Source organism: Ascaphus truei, chromosome 14 (assembly GCF_040206685.1).
Source record: "Ascaphus truei isolate aAscTru1 chromosome 14, aAscTru1.hap1, whole genome shotgun sequence".
NCBI classification, from domain to species: Eukaryota; Metazoa; Chordata; class Amphibia; order Anura; family Ascaphidae; genus Ascaphus; species Ascaphus truei.
Window position 1 is genome coordinate 23,642,381 of NC_134496.1, and position 24,335 is coordinate 23,666,715.

The following is a 24,335-nucleotide window of genomic DNA, read 5'->3' on the forward strand; positions in this document are numbered from 1 at the left end:
GTGACCATTATAAAAGCCTTCAGCGCACTGCGTCATTGAATGTAATAAGGTCATCGGAAAAGGTTCAATCATTATTTGGCGACTATAGAAGCCTCTTCTTGAGATTTCACACCCTAATAAGGCTCATTATCTTCAAAATATTCCTAAACAAAACGCAAAAAAAATCATGAATGCGCTGATAAACTTGGAACAATAAATCATCGCTGAAGAATTGAAAATGCCTAAATGAAACAAATGGCATTTTTTATATGTTGTTTTCATTTTTTTTGCCAGTAATGTATACACTCCTGAAGAAGGGGCTTGGGAGGTCTTCGATGCTTAATGGACCATTTGTAAAGTATTATCATGTCCATCCACAGCACCTTCACTCATGCACGGTTCCTCATTGTAAAACTCAATGATGACCAAGAGGACAGTCCATGCCACATTGGGCGTTTAGAGAATGGTAAAAGCCCTTAGTGATTAACTGTTAGGAATTTCGTAATTGGTGCTTTATAATTGAACAATCCTAGTCCTGTCACTTGGATCCCTACGTCTTTATAGGCTCAGATTTGTGTTGGATTTGAGGAGGACACTCTCATACATACAATGTACCGTACGTCCTCTCATATGATGGTGCACTGCTTGGCACAGGCTTGTATATATCTAATAAAACTATTATATAAATTAAATACATATATACAAATTACGGGCCATTGACTTGAATGTAATGGGTCTTCCAGCACTGGATTGGACCTTATAGCAGAAGATTGCTTAGTAAGTATGGGTATGTGTGTATATTGGAACTCTTTTTCCAAACACACATTTATATGTAAAAGTATGACATTTAGTAGTCGAATAGGCATGGCTGCATGAAAACAACCATTCACTAAAATGGACCAATTTTGTGTGATCTGACTTATCACATTGCCATGAATCTATTCTCGCTCTAGGAGGATGACCTATCAAAGATGTCCTGGTTCCAAACTGGTGGAACACTGGAGTGAAACAATAATAGATTTATACAAAGTTGCAGTCATTTGTGTCTATTGTATCTAATCAAGAGATCTACCAGTTTTGATAAGAATTTATATTTAATAGATTTGCATTAAGAACAGATCAATAATAATACTATATCTGGTATTCAGTGAAGCATACAGTAAGAAATAAAAGGATCAATAAGTTGTATGCTAGATTTATGGACAATTTATCCAATGAAAGACAAAGGATGTGCTGCAGTGTAACCTTCTTAAACAAATGATTGCTCATTCATTTTACATGTGGATGGAAATTGAATACTTTACTCTGCTGGTATACAACCGAAAACACCTTTCAGCTTATAATAAAAACACATCTCCTGAGAAGACATTGACCACTATTCAAAATGTTGTTAAGCCAGGAGTTCTCAACTCAAGTCCTCCCAACAGATCAGGTTTTAAGGATATCCCTGCTTCAGCACACGTGGTGCAGTCTTTGACTGAGCCACTGATTGAGCCACCTGTACTAAGGGGGGGGTGGCGGGGGGTGGCGGGGATATGATGTTAAAATTGCTCCATTTCAATCTGAAACTCACCAGCCCTTTTATCCCCTGTACCCAATTTTCCAACTCCAATTGTCCATGAAATGTCTGTATAACCACAGCAAGCAGCTGACCAGACGCCATTTCGGGAGACACAGGGGACAAGAATTTTCTGCTTTTTCATCACGTTATTACGTTTGACTCCCTTTTTTGCAGGTTTTGCCCCCCCTTCACCCTTATAGCATTGCTCAGTATTGCTCAACATTGTCCTATTTGGACTCTCTGGATGATTTGTATGCACTAGCAGCCCCTCCCCCCTTTTTTTTTAAATCAATCTTTTTTTATTGGTAACAAGCACATACAGGCATGGGTACAGTGATATCATGAACACATAATGACAGAATTCGGCTTAGTTGAGTTCTACACAGTGTTAACCAATAGGATTTTCTTATAGAGAGTAAAGAAGAGGAGGGGAAAGCTGGGGGGTGGGGGGTGGTGGGAGATGAACAGACGGGGAGGGGAAGGGAGGGGAGGGGAAAGGGTCCTCGGGGGTCTCCGACTTCCACACTTGCCGGCTTCTGTGTTGTCTAGGCCTAGTGAAGGCTTAGACCCTGTGGTCCGATCCAGGGACCCCAGGTGTTAAGGAACTGGGGAATTTTGTGGAGGATGGCTGTAAGTTTCTCCATAGACATTACTTCGTCTATCCTTCTAATTACCGTGCTTCTCGCAGGAGCATTGGTCTTCTTCCAGGCCGCTGCCACCGAGCATCTGGCCGCTGTCAGAATGGATAAAACTAACCTGGATAGTGGAGTTGGTAGATCATTAATGGGTTTGCTCAGCACAAAGGTCAAGGGATCCAAGGGGAAAAGGAGCCCCGAGATCTCTCGAAAGATTGTCTGGATCATGACCCAGAATCCCTGGATCTCCGGACATGACCACCAAATATGGGCCATGTCACCCTTTTGACCACATCCCCTCCAGCACAGGTTGGGAGTGCCGTGGAAGATCTGGCTCAGCCTAGCCGGGGTCAGGTACCACTGGAATAGTATTTTGTAGATGTTCTCTTTTGTTACTTTACAGATTGAGGTTTTAGCGGCCAACTCCCAGACATCCTCCCAGTCTTCCATATCTATTGGTACGTTAAGGTCTTCGGACCATTTTTGCATGTAGTCGTGGGCCGGGGGGTCGGATGCAGCCCCTTTTTTTTAACCTGGTAGCTAACTACTGATGCTCTTGGATTCTTTGGATATACTGCATGCGCTGGCATATTTTCGCTTAATGATCAGTAGATCTGTGCTTGCCTGTCACTACTGACAAGCTGATTGTTTGCTGTGGCCTGAATGTTGATCCCATAGTGCAGGGTTCTTATATGTGTTTTCCTGACACTTAGGATGTGTTTTTATTCCATTGATCTCTGGGAAGGGGCCTGAAGAAGGGGCTTATCCCCCAAACGTTTCTGCCCCCTTTCCTTGTCTGCTCATACCCCCACCTTACCCTGTTCTCTCCCTCTCCTAATGCTGCATTCCCTTTAGATATTCATGTCACCTTAATGACTAATTACACTATTCAGTAGACTCCGTGTGCTTATGTATACACACAATTTCATATAAAAATCTGATTAGGCATATTCTGAGACTATCTTGTTCTTATCGAGTGCTGGGAACTTCCCTATATATCTGTGGAGGGTATAGGGTCCCTCCCTGTTCCCGTTGCACCACCATTTTTCAAACATATTCTCATATTACATTTATTGATGCTGTCTATTTACTATATTTTACTGTATAACCATGTTCATTTAATGGACAGGGAATAGTTCCGTGGGCGCCTATAAATTTTACTACTATAAAGGATATACGAAAACCAAGCCTGTTGGTTGTGAAGAAATGTTGATCCTCACGGTGGGCTTGAAAACAAAGAGAAAGCACAACACATAGCGTAATACTGTTGAAACATTAAACAAACAACATATAAGACAACATATAACAGCTGAAAACTGAAATGGTATTTTTAGGACAATAAAATCATTTAATAACAATTAATAATTAATATAATGCACAATTTGCATGGACATATAGATTTAAGCAATTAAAAATCTGAATAGGTGGTTCTAGCACTCCGTAGCACCAATGATGATGATAGCAATGCCTACTCACCAGATGGAATAGGTTTGCAGGCAGTGGATATTTTAGAGAGTATCCCCTCTCATCTGTGTGCTGCTCTCTGCTTAGCTGGCGTCTCTGTCGGCTCGTGGGTGCAGCTCATCAAGCGGGGACTCCTGCAGCTCCAGGAAGCACGTCTGAGCAGATGGAACTCAGCTGCAGCTGATTCAGCACGATGTCAGCCACGGGCCACCGTGAGCTCGTCTGTCTGCTGCTCACTGCTAGCTGGCGTCTCTGTCCGCTCGTGGACGCAACTTGTCAGCAGGTACTCCTGCAGGGCGCCAAGCAGGGCGCTTGAATAATGGGATACCGCAACAGCTGGTTCAACTCGTCGACGGCTATAAGAGATGGTTAGCTGGCAGCTCACGTTGATTCACCGATGTGTGGGGGATACTGCACCAATGTGTGCGGGGCTTGAACCTCCACCCTACGCGTTTCAAGAGCGATCTGCTCTCTTCCTCAGGGGTATATAACTATTCCCTGTCCATACTGTTTTCCTGACCAGGGGGTCAGGCTTTGTGTCCTAGGCAGCCCCTTATATATAGTTTCATTTAATATATAAGGTAATAGTTACTACACCATACATATTGCGGTTAGCGCTACCTGTTTTGTTGTTTACATGTTCATTTAATGGACACACCACCACAACAACAACTTTGCAACTGTGAGAATGTGACTTTTTAAATGCTGAGATTATTTGTACTCTTCCTATCCTTCAATAACTGGGAAGTCTCTCCTCCTGCATCTCACCATGCCCTTCCTATTGCTTTTTCTGTTTCCTCACTCCTTTGTGAACGTTTCTGTTCTCTCCAACATCCCAACTCCCCTCCTATCCACATTTATTTATCTCCCCTCCCCTCCCCTCCACCTATGCATGTGCCCATAGACTGCACCATTATTTAGACCTCTCTCCCAACAACTTCATTACCCTTTGTCAGGAATCCACTCCTGGCTTTGGCTGGAGCCCATCCATCCAACGCTTTACAGGTTCCAGACAATCTATTCCCTGCTTCTGCAATCACCTGCCTCCTGCTGCCTCCTGTGCAGCTCTGGCCTGATTGGCCTCCTGTGCTATTTAGTTCCTGCCCCGCCCTCAGGAAGTTGCTGGACATAGACTTTGCAATCCAAGTTGCAAGTGACTTTGCTTGTCACAGACTCCCTGTTTGGCCTGCTAGGCCTCCTTGTGCCTGGTATCCTGCTTCCAGTCCCCTGCTTCACAAGGCCATCTTGCTTAGCAGCCCCGGCACTGCTTCCCTTGTTCCTGGCAGACTTTGCCGCCACGCTGAAGCGGCTACACTGGTGTCCCCAGTGTTTCCTGTGGTGTGTCTGCACCCCTGGTTCCTGTGGCCTTCCTGTTGGCAGTTCCTGTTCCCAGTGGTCTCCACCACTCTCGGCTGTACCCGGATAGGGGGTGCCGTTCTGTGCTGAAGCACTGGATTCTGCAGTTCCTGTTCCCAGTGGTCTCCACCACTCTCGGCTGTACCCAGATAGGGGCTGCCATTCTGTGCTGTAGCACTGGATTCTGCAGTTCCTGTTCCCAGTGGTCTCCACCACTCTCGGCTGTACCCGGCTAGGGGGTGCCGTTCTGTGCTGAAGCACTGGATTCTGCAGTTCCGGTTCCCAGTGGTCTCCACCACTCTCGGCTGTACCCGGCTAGGGGGTGCCGTTTTGTGCTGAAGCACTGGATTCTGCAGTTCCTGTTCCCAGTGGTCTCCACCACTCTCGGCTGCACCCAGCTAGGGGATGCCGTTCTGTGCTGTAGCACTGGATTTCAAGTTCCTGTTCCTATCCCTGAAGTACCTTCACCCAAGATTTCCTGTTGATGACCTCGGCTTGTTTCCTCGACCACCGCTCCTGTGCCGCCTGCCTTGACCCCTGTCTGGATAACGTTAACCCTACTTTCTCCAATCCTGACCTGGCTATGTCTGATTACGGAATCCGCACTCCGGACCTGACTCCGCGGCTTAAGGTCGGTGCTTATACATCCCCACCTCAGCCCCGCGGTCCGGTACCAGTTTGTGGCAAGCATGTACGTTACACCCCTCAATAAAAAACATCCACACAAATCCTCTATTCATACCCTCTATCTACTCCTTCCTGCTGCTGGGATCTCTCCTAATCCTGAACCCAGACATACACACACCTGCTCTCACCCACGCCTCCCTGCCATCTCTTCCCATGCAAATGGTGTTAACCTTCTGATTTAATACTGACTAACCTTAACCTTAAAACTCGCCCCACAAATCAAGCATCCCAATAGCCTGCACTCATGGCTATTGTCCCACACCCACAGTCACTCCCACCACCCATTGTGGCCAAGCAATGCCATCTACTGCACTTATTCCCTCACCAGCTGTCTCTGTAAGTCTCCCAACATACCACTTTGATTGTAAGCTCTTCGGGGCAGGGATTTCCTTTCCTGTTGTCTGATTTTGTTGCACTTATTGTATTATTATAATTCGATGTACTGTATTCTTTGTGAAGAGCTGAGTACACTTTTGGCGCTATATAAATAAAGACATACAATATAATGTAACCATGTGTAACGGTTTTACGGGCCCCCACCCAATCTCACATTGGCCCCTGTGGTCTACTGGCCCCATTACATGTCTGTATGTCGTGTGGTGTACCTGCTGGCTTACAGGACTCCTGAGTCTCCCGCTTGGTTGGTATGGTGATATCAGCACGACAGGCATCTGAGGTAGTGTGATCTGAGTCTTACTCACATACGATGCAGCGCCTCCACCCCATCAGGATCTCTGCGGCTGCAGGGGAAGTATCTGATGGGGACCTCCTTCTGGGTGCCTCCTTCTGTGTAATAACTTCCCTCTCACACAGCAAGGGTCTTGTGAAACTGGGCATCTTTATTGCATGTTCAGGCAGACTGCCCCTCATAGCAGTCGTCCTAGCCGCTCATTCTGGTGAAATGCATCATTCTCGGAAAGTTCCTTCTCTCTCAATAGAGTGGGATCACCTCTCCCCTAAGGGAGATCACCATCTGTGCCAGGTCCCTGATCACAGTGGGGAAGCACTTGGTACTTAGATCTGACAGCCTTGAACTTGAAACCCAGACTGTTCACTCAGTCATTACTCAACCACTAACTTTAGGCAGTGCTGTGTCTTATATAGACTCAGAAAACAGCCACACCTCTTGTGTCACTAACAGTGGACACAGAGCATGTTACCACTCCCCTTGTGTACATATGACACCTCACCAGGCTATGAGGGCAAACCTCCATGATGGTTGCTGGCATCCCTGCATACTTACCAGGTTTACTGCCAGCATGAGAAAGAGCTGTATACCATTTTTATACATGGCTACACATGTATTGTTATAACTCTGTGCCCAGGACATACTTGAAAACGAGAGGTAACTCTCAATGTATTACTTCCTGGTAAAACATTTTATAAATAAAATAAATTAATTGGCCCACTTGAGATAGGGCATTATTGATGCTATGCAGGAGATTGCCAATGTAACTATTACTAAGGGAAACAAGCAAGCGTACCTCCCCAGCGTGGGAGTGAGAGACACCAGGGGAAGAAACACAGGGTAACCATATCGTTTGCCACCAGTTAATGTCTGAAATGAAGTCAGTACTATAAACGTTCCTGGCGCCCATCCTTATTCTATCTGCATATCAACACCCAGCCTGCACCCACCCAGCATCCTGACCAGGTATGAGAGACTGAGCCCAGCCTGCACACACCCCGCATCCTGAGCAGGTATGAGAGACTGAGCCCAGCCTGCACTGACCCAGCACCCTGACCAGGCCTGAGAGACTGAGCACAGCCTGCACTGACCCAGCACCCTGACCAGGCCTGAGAGACTGAGCACAGCCTGCACTGACCCAGCACCCTGAACAGGTATGAGAGACTGAGCCCAGCCTGCACTGACCCAGCACCCTGACCAGGTATGAGAGACTGAGCCCAGCCTGCACTGACCCAGCACCCTGAGCAGGTACTGTATGAGAGACTGAGCATTGCCGTGTATATATCCAACTCGATGTAAACTCCTTTAGAGCCGGACAAGGAGGGACACTAACATAGGAGCACACCACCGGATCCATGTTCTCTGCTATACAGTGATTAGGCTTCAGACAAGGATTCTGGGTACTGACCAGAAATGACTGCGTTCACTGCAAAGTACTGTATAATAGAAGCATCTAATGTTTGAAAAGTGCAAAGCAACATATATATTAACATCTACAGTTTGAGCGCTCACCCTGTACACACATTTCAAACCTCACACAGACGTAGAAGATGTTATTGCATCCGTTAACGAGAGGCGTTACGTCAATGCTAACGCAATATTTAATGGCTCAGCAGTTTATGGCGTTGGCGTAAATTGGTCTCTAAGAATACATGAGAAAGCAGGTACCATCTCTCCAAGTAAAATTGTAATTCCACGGGACCTCTGTGTGTCCTGTCTGTCCTTCGAGTAAAGACACATTTTGATACGTGTCATGTAGATGCTGACAGGGCCGGCAGAACTTGGAACCTGTAAGAAGGCGCTGCACAAATGGGCCAGGCGAGAAAGCGTCACATCCAGCAATTTAGTGTGAACCGGGAGTATCTCCGTGACAGTAATATTTTGCATGTCTAGCACTGTCATTTTAAATCCATTTGTCTCTTTCGACTTTCTCTTTCATCATGTCGTGCATCAATGCACAGGGTGATGAGACTAGAAAGCTCTGCTCTTCCTCCCTATTAAATGCAACACGCGTCTCCCCCATTTCCATATTTAACATGTGACCCGATCTGACTTCTTTTCATAGCGAGAACTGTAACTGCAGAACGATTTGATCTAGAATGGCAGACCCCGGCTCTGAAAGGACATGTGAAGGTTACGTTTCCACCGCACTCCAATGTCGTTTGAATGAACTAATATAAGTTTAATTAGTCGTAATCTGAATGTAGCTATGAACTGAGGGAACACATAAGAATTCTGCTGCCAGTGCTCAAGGGCCAAAGCGTAGAATGTCTTATTCTTAGAACATAATGGCACACGTCTGCAGCATATAACTATCACTCTAAACAAGCGTATTAAGCGGACCCAGTGGAGCAGGCTGGGGGGAGGGGTAAGGTGAGGTGACGCTAAGAGTCGCCGACCATCCAGAGAACAGCCAGGCTGACGCTAAGTAACCCACCGTCCCCTCTGCCAATGATAATACCTGCTGTCACGCTGCTTGATCCGGTGTAGCCAAAGAGATAAAGGTGAAGCACCGTTGAGTGAATGCCTGCAGTGATGTGTGTCCTGGAATCCACGTGCAACCAGCAACGGTACCTTGCGGGGATCCTTGCGGGATGAAACGAGTAAGAGGTTCCTAGCTTCATGATGTTTGTTCCCTTTTTTTCAATAAATTTGTCGTTTTTTGTTAGAGCTGCGTGTGGTTCTCTACTTACCTCAGTGCACCGCTTCTATGTTTGGCTGTAGCTATGAACTGGACTATTTAGGGTTGATGCTTTACCAAGCTGTATATAACTTGCTGCTGTATGTGGTTGTGCATGTAAAGGCAGCAACCCATTAATGCTAAAATAATGCCTGTAATGCATTAAGGGCCGTAGAATACAGTACGGCTCCAGACATAAAAGTAACATTTAGGAAAAGGAGTGCCTGCTCCAAAGAGCTTACCATCTAATTGTTTGGTAGGAAGTACGCACAGAGGCAGTAGGAAGGTGTTCTGGTAAGTGCGTCTGCAAGGGGCCAAGGTTTATATATGAGGTATATAGTATCAGCCACGGATGTACTCATATGCTTCGTTAAGTAGGTGGGTTATAAAGGTGGATAGAGAGGGTGCTAGTCGGGTATTGAGGGGAAGGGCATTCCAGAGGTGTGGGGCAGTCAGCGAGAAAGCTTTAAGGTGGGAGAGGGCTTTAGATACAAAAGGGGTAGAGAGCAGAACCCAAGAGTCGGGATGGTGCATAACGAGAAATTAGGGCTGAGATGTAAGGAGGGGCAGAAGAGTGTAAAGCTTTAAAAGTGAGGGCCTCTCTTACTCACAAATACCGGTCTTGTCCTGTACACCCACTGCATGGTTAGTCATTTGGGCCACAGACCTAACTATCATGCGGGCCACTACTGTCCCTTGTTCACCCCCTGGTGGTTCCTAATTATCTCTAATGGACCCTAGTTATAGTTTAACCAAAACACCTCCCTTAACTAAACCCTTCCTGAGCAAAGCAATACACAAAGTCTGGGCGGTTAACCCATTACTGCCAATAACACTGGCCACATACTCCACTGCGGTATTTAAAGGTTATACTACTCAACATGTTCTATACCTGAATACAATAATAAATATATGTAGCCATATAGCCACCCCACCCCCCCTCATTATGTAGTGCTCCATATAAGGGCATCTACATCATCCAGAGGAAGGGAAATACAGCCCGGAATCTCAACTTCAGCGTTGCGGGGAGACGGCTGCAGACGGGGAGACGGCTGCGCAGTTCATCTGAAAGGTTAGTATCGTTTTTCTCTCCCTGTAGATGGCCCAAAAGTATTAACACTGCAGGGTCCCATTCAGAAGCCGGGACCCCACAGAGTTAATCCTCCAGGGCTGCTTACTGTTTTCGGGGGTGCAATGCGGTACAAAAAACAGTACGTCTGGCCACATCTGTATAGCACAGCAAGGACACAAAGAGACTGATTTCGGCTGCCATAGAATTAGGATACAGGTGGGAAACTATGACCCGTGTTTAATATGCGGGGGAGGCAGTTCTCCGTGTCAGTGACACGGCCGAGCTCCACGCTGCAGATTATTTGGGGATGTTTTATTTAGAGATGAGATGTGAGAGAGGGTATATTGTGAGACATAGGAGTTTCAGAGCAGATGATTTTAATGGACCAGCGCGTTATTTTGAGAGACGGGAAGAGACTGAGGGAGAGAGACATGGAATGATTGGGAGAGAGAGCTTGGGTTTGAGAGAATAGAGTTACAGTATGATGAGAGGATACTTAAACAATACTTTTTTAATGCTCTATTGTTAAGATTAGATGGGCAGGTACAATAGGCTGTAAAGCTGCTTTAAATCTAACATACAAGGGTAAATTAACCATTGCAACAGTTATTTATTTTAAATCAAACGCTCTACTGATTATGCACATTTTACTTGTTGGACAATTATATTATCCTTAATTTAGTGCCGGGGGTGGCCAACTCCAGTCCTAAAGGGCCATCAACAGGTCAGGTTTTCAGGATATTCCTGCTTCCGCGTAGGTGGCAAAATCAGGGATAAAGTTTCTGTCGTCTAAATTTAACATAGGTTGAACTTGATGTATGCATGTCTTTTTTCAACCTCATCTACTATATAACTTTGTAACTATATAACTATATACCCCCCCCCCCCCAAAAAAAAATACGTAACAGTGTACACATTCACAAATACTTTAATAAATCTTTATCTAATGTTTTCTATATAATCTTAGTAATCTCATATGGGTATGAAGTAGACATTCTCAATTCTATAAAAATGACAAATTTTACACATCTTCTATGTACAATTTGCAATGTAAATATGCTTAATTATTACAAAACAGAAGCCGGGATCCCCTAACCTCCTATATACTGTAGATTATTGCACAGTACCCCCCCACATTAAGTCCCCTTGACTTGAATGGAAGTTAACACAGGATGGCGGTATAATAACCTCTAACGGAGGTTAGTGAATCCCCTCCTGTTAGAATTATTTAAAATATGAGCAGGAGATAAAATGTTATTAGATTTAGCCTGTCCGTGGATAAGAGCACTCATTCTTTAAGGGAAGAAATATAGCAATTTACTAAATAAAAAGATCAATGTTTCGGTCCACGCTTGGACCTTTGCCAAGGGTGGGCTGAATCGTTGATCTTTCTATCTAATAAACGGTACTTTTATTAAAACGCTATGTTTCTTCACTTAAAGACCCCGTGAATGCCAGCATGTTTTGATGTATTAGATTTGGCATGGACAGCAACAAGCTTGTCAAGGGAGGAATACCAGAAGGGGCTTGCAACGCATTGCATCCCATGTAGGATTAAAGACCATCTAGCTCAGGGGTGTCCAACTCCAGTCCTCAAGAGCCACCAACAGGTCTGGTGTTCAGGATATCCCTGCTTCAGCACAGGTGGCTCAATTAGTGGTTCAGATTGAGCCCCTGTGCTGAAGTAGGGATATCCTGAAACCTGACCAGTTGGCGGCCTTTGAGGACTGGAGTTGGCCACCCCCCCTGGTCCAGCCAAGGTGAATTCATATTAATTGTGTAGGCAACATGATCACACGAGCACTTCTACAAGTATCAACAGTGACAGCTTAAAATAAATAAAAATTACAATCTATGCTCCATAGAGGCAAGTCGTGCAGACTCCTTCTTCAATGTTGGGTCAGTCTTTGAAATGAGGTGGGTTCATTACAAACAAAGTTCGTATCAAGCATCTGGTTTGGATGATGTGCTTTGAAGGACAGCATTTGTTCTACTGATGGATCGCTGGATACATGTTTTCTCGGCTCCTTGATGTGTTGCTGGGTCCTCCCTGTACGTGATCTTTCAGCAGTAGAGAGAGAGAGAGAGAGAGACAATTAGTCGGAGAGCAAAACTGGCAGAACGTTCATTCAATCTGCCTGTGCAGTAACATTCATCCACTACTCACTGTCTCAGTTCAACTTAATACTATTCTCCATAACAATGAGCAGAGAACTGTATTAAACCAGAACCGAGATCAGGAGTTCGCCACAGATCATCGACTTGGAAAAGCTCAACTGGCAGAACATTTACTATATCTACATTGTATAGCCCAAATCTCACGAGTTTCATGGTTTGGATTATCCTCTATGAATAGGAATGGATCGGAGTATGGTTGAGTGACCACAGAATTGGAGAAGGAAGAACTACAAATAAACCCAGCTTTTTACTCTGTACATAGCATTGAAATTGCCATTCTTTGCTCTATAATTTAGGCAAATTACTTGCAAATGAGCACCATGTGTGTAGAGAGCTATCTATGGGGTTATTTATTAACCCTTTGGCACCCAGGAGGAGAGCCTGAAACACATTGCGTTGCAAACACCTCCAGTAGCAAAAGGGTTCAAATCTCCCGGCTGAAAAACTGGGACAAACCTGGAGCACTAATTAGCTCCAGATGTAGCATTAAGGTTAATGGGCGAGAAGGTGTCTCCCAGTGCTGGAAGGTGTCTAATGGAATCGCCAACACATGGTAAATATGGGCCATGGTACATTAGGTTATTTAGTAAATACACCCGGCCCAAAAACTGGGACGGACGAAAGACACCAGATTTATTCAGCGGTGTTATTTTTGCTGTATTTGCGCTGGTTTTTTGTGCCAGTTTTGCAGCTGTGAGACTCTAGTTAATATTTGTTCATTTCTTTGTACACATCCAAACCCTGCTCTTCTACTCATCGACATAGAAGAGAGATGTTTTACATCGCTATCTTTCTGCTTTAGATAGCTTTTGTATTTTTAGAATAGACCCAAATGGTTCTGAGGCCAATATACTAAGCGTCGACAACGGCTTTTTGGTGCAAAATTGGCCAAACCTAATTTTAATTGCGCTTGTGTGCCCCTAAGTACTAACCTCTGCGGCAAAAATATATTTTTCAGCTCTTTTTTGGCACACAGAAATGGACGGCGCTTGGCGTAAAGATGTAACTGGTACGTTTAAAAAATTATATTTCTATGCACCACGAACACAATTAAAAGTGCGTCAAAACCACATGCCAAGTTTAACTTGGCATAAACCCTAAAAAGTGTTTATAGTGTTAGTGCAGAATTAAAGTGCTATGTAGCAACCCAAAAACGTATGCGACGCAGCACAGATGTTTCATAACTAAACGTATACTTTTTTTTTTTTTTTTTAACAATATCGCTATTATAATAATATTACACTAATAAACATTTACTAATCCCAGTAATAAATTTAAATAAAAAACATAATTTAGTTTTAACTTAAATTGTATCAGTCAGATATTCAACACAAGACACGCGGCAAAAATAATTTCAAACTAAATATGCGTCGTATGTATGACGTCTTCATACATACGACGCATAGATCGTGAAGGTTTGTGCTACTTCTAACCAGACACAAAATACGTTATGGTGAGTAAAATAGGGACAAAAAGCCTCCACCGTATAGTGCACAACAAATAAAAGTCCCACATGTGAGCACATTCACACGTCTCAAACAGCTCTGCAAGCCTGCGTTTCCCTATTATCAGCCAGGGATTCTGGGTAATAACATGCAAATAAAATAACATGCAAATGAGGTGACACACGGTGTGCTCATTTGCATGTCATTTCCCAGAATCCCTGGCTGCATTGGAATCAGTGTTGGCTAAGAGATAATGGGGAGAGGCAAGGTTGCAGAGCTGTCTGAGACATGTGAATGTGCTCGCAAGTGATAGTTTAATTTGCTGTTACCTGAAAACAAAAAACACTGCATTTTTGATGCACGCATTTTTCTGTAACAATCGCTTAGCACGTAGGCCCCTCTCCTTGTAGAAACGTGAGTAAAATGATTACATTTACCCAATAGCATGTTAGCTGTTGACAAATTGCACATTGTTATAAAAGTGTATGGACATTCATATTGCAAAAGATCAACAGGAGCAGAGAGCGACACGGACCGAGGCACCAGAATGCAAATGAGTCATGACAATGAAGGCAAATAAAGCACATACCGACTCTGCCAAGAGTACCAAGAGAAACATTAGACAGGGAGGAAGAGAAGCGGAACAAGCAAGGGCCACATGAGAGCTGACAGAGAGAAGAGAGAGACGGATGAGTTTTTTTTTTCTGGCGGCGGTTACAGCTGAAAATAAATAAAGTGCGTTTATTTCGGGGTGTAAGAAATGCATGATGATTAACATGACGATTTGTTTTAACGATTGGTTAACTGTGCAGAAAAAAAAAGAACACTGAGTCTTATAGTGGGTGTAATGAAGACATCCATGGCAAGAGAGCAAGCGGAAACGTGCGCATACTATATGGAGGAATAACACAGATGTAAGTTGTAAATAAATAGGCTTCATATGATATTAGTTATACTATTAGCATTAATTGCAGTTATTTCCGATTATCAGGATATGAATGATGTCAGTTGATCAGTTGCTGTGCACTATCATTGGTTTCCAGTATTGATTAATTCTCCATGGAAGCAAACACACGCCATAACACGCCATAACACGCCAGGAAGAAGGACGATACTGCTCTCCAGTGCAACATCACTTCTCACAGACAGATTATCCCATAAACGATTTAAAAACACAAATCGTCAAAGGAATGTTTAAAGGCGCTCAAGAACGGAAACTAAAAAAAATAAAAAAAAGTACTTAATACTGATCTGGGGTCTCTTGCACACCATCGAGTAAATACAAATCCCACTTGTGAGCACTGTCTCAGAGAGGTCGGCAGCCCTGCTTTCCCCCATTATCTCTTAGCATACAATGCTTTCAATGCAGCATGGATTCTGGGTAATGACATGCAAATGAGCACTCACAATGTCACTTTTTGCTTCTTATCAATTTTAACATGGGACCCCTATAAGCTTATATCTGCCGTATTATACAGCTTTTCAGCACAGCCTGGGTTAAAGAACTGTAGAGACAGTAACCCTACTCACAGACAGCAGTTTCAACCTTTCCGGTTTCTTCAGTGTGAGGCTGGTTATACTGGCTTTGCAATGCAAAGCTGGTAGTGGCAACAATCAGCCACTATCATCAGAGTTATATGTAATGTTTCACCCTGCCTCTATGTTAATTTTACACTTAAACCCCCTCCCCTCCTCCCCCGCGTGGTCCCACTGCTGCTGGACACATGATCCTACAAGCTCCCCACTTTTCTCACTATCACTTCCACCCAGTTATTGCCCTGTCTGTTTATTTACCCTTCCCTCTCCTTTTTATTCTCTATATCATCTGCTTTAGATTGTTATCTTGGCTTTTACATCTGTGTTGTACTCATTATTCTGTAAACACACACACACCTCCGCTGCATGCAGATTTCTCCTCTCCCTGGTCCCACCACTAGACTCTTGACACCTCCTCCTGAATGGGTAATGCAGCAAATCAAGATGGAGGAAGCTGCCCAGCCCCCCTAACAGCCCTGATCTCTCCCTGCTCAGGGAAATTCCGCAGCCTCCCCCAAGCCGGTCAGGTCACTATATCCAGAGAGGTAATACCGGTATACACATACATGTCCAGAGAGGTAATACCGGTATACACATACATGCCCAGAGAGGTAATACCGGTATACACATACATGTCCAGAGAGGTAATACAGGTATACACATACATGTCCAGTATTACCTCCTCATTTTTTATTGGACAGTGTCTAAATACAGGACAGTCTGGCTCAATATTGGACACCTGGCAACTCTAATTGCAACACATAGTAAACCCTAAATTGAGCCAGTTTATGATATCACTACAATACTAACACAATCTCTTCCCACTTGTATGTACGTTTTCCTAATTCGACCCTAGATCAGTTGCACAAATGTGAAATTCTCCCTATAAAAAATGCAGGACGTATAAAATGCAATGTCCCCCTCTCACCTTCTCGTTCATGACTTCAGAAAGCTCAATGAGGATGTCTCTGTAATGAGATTTCATTTCTTCCTGGTATTCCAGCTGGTCCTCCTTAATCAGCCTCCCGTTCACTTCCAACGCGAGGCCACACGTGTCTGCAAATTGTCTGCATACAAATATGCGGGATATGAGCACAACCGGTTTCTTGGTGCGGTTCTCTATACGTGTATATATGATGAACATTATACATCATGCTAGTTATTAATGTGGATCGTGTGCATGAAAACCAAAGCACAAATCCCACAATGTGTTACCTGAAGATTTCTTTGAGATGCTTGACTTGGCTCTCTGGATAGTTGTTGGCATTTGTCTCCGTTAGGAAAGCTCTTGCATAGGCCATGGGTCCTGCATTAACCTGACATAAATTCAATATTTTAGCCCACACTGGAGAGTTTAAAAAGTGACACATCTGCTTAGTAAATGAAATAAATTAAAATAATGTCACATCCTTTGACATTGCTTGCAATAAGAGAGAAAGTAGAGACAGACCCCCTATGATGTTGCACTCAGAGAACACCCTTAATCGGGCTTCAAAATAAACTTTATTATAAACAATTGTTAAATATATATATGTAGTGGAGTGAACAGAAAACATGAACCAAATGATAAAATCAATTAAAATAAATGGTATTCTAATCAGAACGCGAGTAGTTATAGTGGATAAATCAGCTGTTGACTTGATTAGTGATCACAGTTATACTATTGAATTAACTGTGATTACACCTGTTTCCCTAAATACACTATTGCGTCTGTGATGAGAAAAAGATCCTTAGTATGCAGAGACCCCTAACAATGTAGGATATATCGATTTGCATGTATACACTTGTATATATTCTATATATATTATATGTTTGCAATAATACAGACGCAGAAAATTAGGTTGCATAGCTCGTTACAAGACAAGGAATAAAGTGCGGGTCATTTCTAAGTTTAAGCGACAGAACCAAAGCAGATCATTCTTCCTGTAATTATACAGGTAAATATGAATTTTAATCAGTTAGTGTTAGGACCTGCGATATCTGGTTATGCCTTGAAGTGGCTCGAAGGCTTATGCTTTGGCCAAAGGTTTAAACTAAATGACCCTTTTTTCAAGATATATATATATATATATATATATGTATTTCCCTGTGTAGTTTTGTCATATTGGATGCAGCTCTGGGCTCCTTTTTGTTTTGTTTTTTTGTACTATACAATGCCACGCCCAGTAGCACCCCTTTTGACACTTATATACATATATTTTGTTGTAATTTTTGGGGTTTATATGAGCTTACTGGGTATCTGTGCATTTATAAGTTTAAACCTACACACGCCCATCTTGCTTGGTACCTAATCTTCTTAAGTTATCCAGTTATATGTAGAGATGGGCAAATGTTTTGGGCGAATTTGGATCCGCAGTGGATCGGCCGGGTCCTTTCGTCCGCGGATTTCAGCGAATCAATGTCAAAAAGGGCGATTCGCGTTTAGCAGATTTGTACAAATTATTATTACCAGTACACTCCACAGATACCGCAACCCGTGAACGCAAACGGACTGCTGAATCCGCGGATTGGATTCTACAAATGCGTCCACCGGTTGTATCCAATGGCGTAAATCCGGGAAACGGAGTTGATCCGATTCACCCATCTCTATGCGTTATTATTTATTTATTTATTTATTTATAACATATTTTACCAGGAAGTAATACATTGAGAGTTACCTCTCGTTTTCAAGTATGTCCTGGGCACAGAGTAAAACAAATAATACATGGTTACAAATACAGTTACATAAATGAACAAGGTATACATTTATATACAAGACATTGCATGCACAGTTAAAGAAAATATATATTATGAGCGTATGAAACAGTTACAGACCAGATTATGTCATTGTGTTAGAGAAAATACAACTTTTTAATTCTCTAGACCAGGGCTGGCAAACTCCAGTCCTCAAGGGCCACCAACAGGTCATGTTTTCAGGATATCCCTGCTTCAGCACAGGTGGTGCAGTCATTATGACAGCCACTAATTGAGCCACCTGTGCTGAAGCAGGTTTATCCTGAAAGCCTGACCTGTTGGTGGACCTTGAGGACTGGAGTTGACCAGCCCTGCCCTAGATGTTAGGAAAAAAAATTAAGTAATGTGCTTGGCTTGCAAGAGATATAGAAGCAAATAAATACATAGGGGCCTATGCAGAGAGCAGCGAATTTTAAAAATGGCGAATTTAGTAAAAAGTAGCTTTTTTGGAGAGTTTTATTCTCCATATGCAGAAAAGTGCGAATTCTGCTATGTTTAACATGGATGCGTGTGGCGAGTTTAAATTGGCGAGATGCGCGCTTCAGAAACGTGTAAAAACAAATTCGCGCCTTTTTTTTCCCATTGCAATGGCCGCGAGCGGCAGCTTCTTGCCAATTTTTTCTGGCGAGGCAAAAAGGAGACAATCGCGCCATTTTATTGGCGCGAACAGCCGCTAGATGCCGTTCGCGGCTCTCTGCATTAGGATATTTTTAAACTGGCGAGATTGAGGTTCTCGCCAGCCGCGAGGCGAGTTTTACAAATAGAAAAGAAAAATTGGCGCGTTTTTCGGAACTCGCCATTTTCTGCTGTTTTCTGCGCGATTTTTTCCAAAAAATGGCGAATTTCGAAATAGAGCTGCTCTCTGCATAGGCCCCAAAGTAACAATATTTGTGGAATCACAGATATTGCCATATTTAGTACTAAATCTCCTCGTGGTTTTCAATGCCTGCCCACCGAATCAAAACATGAATCTATAATTATTGTGTATTTCTCTGAAGGAAGTGGTCTAGAAGTGACTGAAATCCTTAAAATTGTACCATCCATTGAAAGTTTTTGTATACACCTAATAAATATGTGGCTTGTATTTTGTCAACTGCTGTGAAGTCACAGCACAGCCAAGTGCTGGAAAATACTTTGGGAGGCCTTTACTGAAGTATCTGTGCTGCAAAACGGGGACAAATCGGTGCAAAGGAAACGCCAGGTTTATCCGAGGAAAATGTGACTTTTTGCACTGGTTTTGCAGCCAGGAGACTTTAATAAGTAGATCACTAAAGCCACGAATTATAGTGTCCGCACGTGGTTGCGACCAAGCGCGTGACGTCTCGCGCAAAACATGCACTCTAGCTGAGGCGATAGGGAGGCGTGGTGGGGCCGTGGCCATTACATCACGTGAACGGTTTGCCCTCATTGGCTCAACCGCTCACGTGACGCGCCCGTCGCGCTGCAAAAACAAATCCAATTGTATTTTCAAAAATTGTGCGCTCTACGTCCTGCCTCATAGAGGTCCAGCCTTTTGTTCTCGGCACGCGCAGGCACTATAATCGGGACCTTAGGCTTAGGCAGCCAGCTCTTACCTTAACACTGACGCTTCCTTGTAGTTTAAGCTGCAGCCGGATCATATCCACATCCTCCATTGTGCAAAGCTGGTGAAGTTCCAAAACCTTTTTGGACATTTCATCTATGGCCACTTCGATAGGATTAAGCTCTGCGCTCGTCTGGCTTACGACTTGTATTCTTTTCTTCACATAAGGAAATGAATGGCTGGCTACGTGAGACAAAAACAAGTCATTGAGCGCTACTAGGTAAGTTTGGGAGATTTTGTTTCCGCCGCGTGTTTCCCAATCATATCCCAGGATTTGAAAAGAAAAAAATGGAGCCCTGAATTGTAAAAGATACTTTAAAGTAGCCGTCCCCCATAATAAACCTCAGCCCCCCTTTGCTTCCAGGATGGAAACAGAAGGGCGAGCTATTTTCAGCTCCAGAGACACTTTAGTTTGGTGAAATGATCGGTGTTACTTCCTGGGTTTTGAAAAAGGGATTCAAATGGTCGTCCAATAGGAAGCCATAACCGATGATGTGGCAGCTTCCTATTGGTCCGAGATTTGGCAGCCATTTTGGTTTCCTTTCACCAGTAAGCGTCTTGGGAACTGGAGAGAGCTGAAAACACCATGGTTCAGCTCAGAGGGAACCCTCTGTTTCCCACCCTGCAAACAGAAAGGTGGGTAACAAGAAATGATTACTGTATGGGGATTGCGGCATTAACATTAACATATCTTGGACATGAAAAACACGGTGGAAAAAAAGTCTTGAATATGTATTAAAAACAATGAAAGAAAGTTGTAGTAGCTGTATTAGCAGTATTAGGTGTAAAAAAAACAAAATGCCGTGAAAAATCTGCAACTTTTATTATATTCCATGATGTCTAAGTAGTTCTCACCCTTTCTGTCATGGACGCATTCCCAGCGAATGTTTTATTTTTAAAGATAGGTTTTTTGTCAGTTGTAATACCTTTTAAAAATAGCAACATGGGAGTTGCACACAAGACAGTGGTAGAGTAAACCCTTGCAGCCCTGGAACGTTATACCTGACAGAGGCGGGGAGGAAAGGGTGCAGGACAGGAGGGTGCGAGGAGGAGCTTCAGTAGTTGCCAGGGACAGTTTGAAAGCAGAAGCGCAGCACGCTGGTTGACGCACTGGTTTGAAGAAGGTGGAGTTGCTGAGTTTTGGGATGGAGCTCAGGCAAGGAAAAGGCCGTTAGGATGGAACATGAGCATCTTCCCACCCTCCATACATGACCAGAGAAGGTGCCGACAAGATGATGGGGAGTTGAATAGTGTGTAAGACTGAGGCTGTTGGGGAAGGGGGTGTGTTATAGTGTTCTGGTGATTGCGTGATAATGTGTCAAAGTTATTTGGAACAACATTGGGGCGTGTGGTCCTGGTAAGCAAGGACCTCCTGGGTAGGGAGTCGGTTATTGGGATCCGATAGGGTGAGTTTTGGTTACCAATGTGGTGCCAGTAGGCCGAGATTAAATGGCTGATGGTAACATGAGACCTGCCCACAGAGCTGGTACTGGTACTGGTGACTGGCATTAGGAGTTTTTCTGTATGGGGAAGCACACAGGTCCGATTTGGGCTTATTGTTAAATTATTGTTCATAATAAATGTTGTGGCCAGTTTACCCAAAATCATGTGAGCTGGTATTATTGGTGGGGGGTGGATGGAATGGGGACAGCAGAACCTTTCCTGGTATCATGTCATGGCAATACACATAACGCAGAAGATACCCATTACACTATTATTTCAGCTACGATGATATCAAAGCTCTAATTGTGTACCAGTCTCTGCAAGTCTCTCCAAGTCATAAACAGAGCGGTCTCTTTACACCGAGGGAGTGTACTTTGGCTTTAACCCTTTGAGTGCACCAAGACGTACAGTACCCTGCACATCATGAGGGTCGGCCCTCTAAGGTCCCTGTGACATGCATTAAGTGCTCGTTTTCTAAGGGGCGGTTGTGAACGCTAACAGAACAGAAGGGGAGTATCTTTCACTTCCGTTTGTGTCCTGATGGGCCTGCCCGGGCTGCGACCATGTGATTGCTACGCTAAGCGCCCACATGGTTCAGTGCCGGGACATCAATGGTTGAGTGTCATCGGTCTTCTGGCACTCAAGGGTTAAACTAATAAATGTACCCTGAGTTCACTTTGTAGGTTTCTTGTTTTTCTACATGATTGCCTTTGTCTTTAGAAACCTCAAAGTCATGACCTTATTTTTCCCAATTACCTGTGCATGAAGGCACACACATACACACTGCGTTCACTCAGATTTCTAATATAATGTGACTGAGCTGTTAAAGAAAAAAATAACCACGTTTCCTGGCGAGATACTGTAACTAGCATTTGCAAAGAGATAACACCAGAAATACCCTCTCCTATTCCTAACCCATTGCAGAGCAATTACATGCTGGCCAGCAGGGCTACCTTCTTTGTTCATGCGTGCATCTGCAATGGAGTACGTCAAGGGTGGCCAACTCCAGGCTTCCAGGGCCACCAACAAGTCAGGTTTTCAGGATATCCCTGCTTCAGCTCAGGTAGCTCAATCAGTGGCTCAGTCTTCGACTTGAGGGCCGGAGCTGGCCACCCGTGCACTGCATTATACTAAGGCAGAGCAGGGGCTTATAACGCACACATTGTGCAAGTACAGTTTCTGTCAATGAGTGGCAAAGGAGGAATCCAAAAATAGGAACTGCCGGTGCACTGCCAAACAAAGAAGCAAAGCTGGGACGTAATGACCAAACAATTTATTTAATGTCTAAAAAACATGAAATAGCAGTACTGACTAACACTAACGCGTTTCACACAAAAGTGCTTTTTTTGATAGAGTGTTAATCAGTACTGACATACATTGAAAGACATTTGAATAAAAAAATTGTTATACCTATTACCTAAATCATATGGTTTTATGAGCACCAGATTCGGGACTGGTTCACAGCCCACCTCACCAATCTGTCAATGAGTGGCCTTTATCAGCATGTCCTGATGGTTACTCATTGATCAAAACCTTTGCATTTGTGCAATGTCTGCCTTATGTTCTAAATGAGCCTCCCTCGGGGATTTCGGTGTCCCAGTGATTCTTCTCCTCTTTTGGCATAATTGAAGCTACCTAGGACCCCAGGGATAATGACAGCCTAAACCAGGGGTGCTCAACTCCAGTCCTTAAGCTCCCTCCCCCCCCCCCAACATGTCAAGTTTTCAGGATATCCCAACTTCAGCACAGGTGGCTCAATAAGTCCCTGCTTCAGCACAGGTGGCTCAATCAGCGGTTGATTGAGCCACCTGTGCTGACACTGGGACATCCTTTGAGGACTGGAGTTGAGCACCCCTGGCCGAAACCATATAGGGGCAGTTCATCAAGCTCCGACAGCGGTATCACATCCCATTCCAGCGTTGAATGCTATTGACTTGAATGACAGTTAACGTTAGATCGGGTGTAATATCCCACATCAGTGTTAGATGAATCCCTGAGATAATGGGAGAGATCGACGATTTAAATACAGGCGGTCCTCGGTTATCCAACGGAACCCGTTCTGGAAGTAATGTTGGATAGTGAAACCGTTGTAAATTGAGTCCCATGTTAATGAGCGTTGGATAACGCATTCCAGCGTCGAAAAATGGCCCTCAGGGTTGCATTGCATTGTAAAGCGTTGGACATGCCATTCGTTGTAAAGTGAAACGTTGGATAACGAGGACTACCTGTAAATCAAACCGTAAAGAGCTTCTTTAAAAACTCATTATTACAAACATTTAGCGAGCTATGAAAGCATTGATAAGCAAGTGCTACTTTTCGGACCCCAATAAGCAAAGTTAATTATTGGAAGACGACCTTCAATGTAGATCACTTTAACCAAGCACTTTTTGGGGTGTGGTTTCTTAATAATGTTTTGGATTAAATTCTGTTTGCCATTGAATGCACATTGCTAGAAGGCCTGTCACGTTACTCATCCCAGTTGTGCAAGTCTCCTAGAATATTCTGTCACCATAGCGCACACAAGGATGTGCAGTAACATGGGTTTACCAGAGGCGCTGTCCACTTACTTGTGAGCACTGTGCGTCTCTTGCATTGTTCCTCCACTCCGCCGTGCTTCTTTCCCGACAGTGTGAAGGGAGTTTCAAACACAAACCGCCTGATATTGTGATGCTTCTCAAAATCGGTTTTTCTGTCCTCCAGTTCTTTTTCATCAAAGTATGGCGTGACATATGTAACTTGCACATAGGCATATTTCGGGTCTAGATCCTTGGGGTTTACCTGCAGGAAGTAAAGGGGTAAATAATGAGACCAGTACAGATACAGCCAGAGGTTGGTCACATAAGTCGGCCAGGAAACTGCAGATGGCGCTGCCTGACAACTGCCTGCTCGCGGAATCCCGGTGACCAACTAATGGCCCATCAGGATTAACACAGCGGGAGGGGTGGGGATGGGGGGGGGGCGTGCAACTGAATGACACTCCCGCTGTGTGAATCCTACCGGCCTGCATCAATCTGAATGAGATGCGCAGTAAGCCTGAATCAGTCACTCTCCCGGCGCGCCTCTCACAGAAGATCACAGGGGTTTTATTTTATTTTAATAACATATTATTGAAGCAGTGGGTCTCTGGAGATGAACCGCATTCATTTCAACCATGGGAACCCCCTGCTTCCCGAGTTACAGGCCACAGTATGGGGTGCCGGTATCTCCGCCATATTTAAATGTCCCGATCGCATGGGCCGTGACGCTGGAGAATTAAACACACAGGAGATACCGGCACCCCATACCGTGCCCAGTAA

At 44.1% G+C, this 24,335-nt stretch overlaps 1 protein-coding gene across 10 annotated transcripts in view; it reads right to left on the reverse strand.

The window, feature by feature from the left end:
• Positions 1-11,821: 11,821 nt before the first annotated feature.
• The window catches only part of DOCK10 (dedicator of cytokinesis 10), a 238,988-nt gene continuing 226,474 nt past the window's right edge, over positions 11,822-24,335 (reverse strand). For 7 of the 10 annotated variants that reach the window (XM_075570118.1, XM_075570116.1, XM_075570119.1 and 4 more), the window contains 6 exons: positions 23,607-23,817; positions 19,589-19,779; positions 16,497-16,597; positions 16,210-16,348; positions 14,335-14,410; positions 11,822-12,183 (listed from right to left, as the gene is read on the reverse strand). In XM_075570118.1, coding sequence (XP_075426233.1) covers positions 12,113-12,183; positions 14,335-14,410; positions 16,210-16,348; positions 16,497-16,597; positions 19,589-19,779; positions 23,607-23,817 — 789 coding nt within the window. In that variant the 3' untranslated portion in view covers positions 11,822-12,112. The remainder of the gene's footprint in view (positions 12,184-14,334; positions 14,411-16,209; positions 16,349-16,496; positions 16,598-19,588; positions 19,780-23,606; positions 23,818-24,335) is intronic. The other 3 variants (XM_075570115.1, XM_075570114.1, XM_075570120.1) reach the window with 1 other exon arrangement.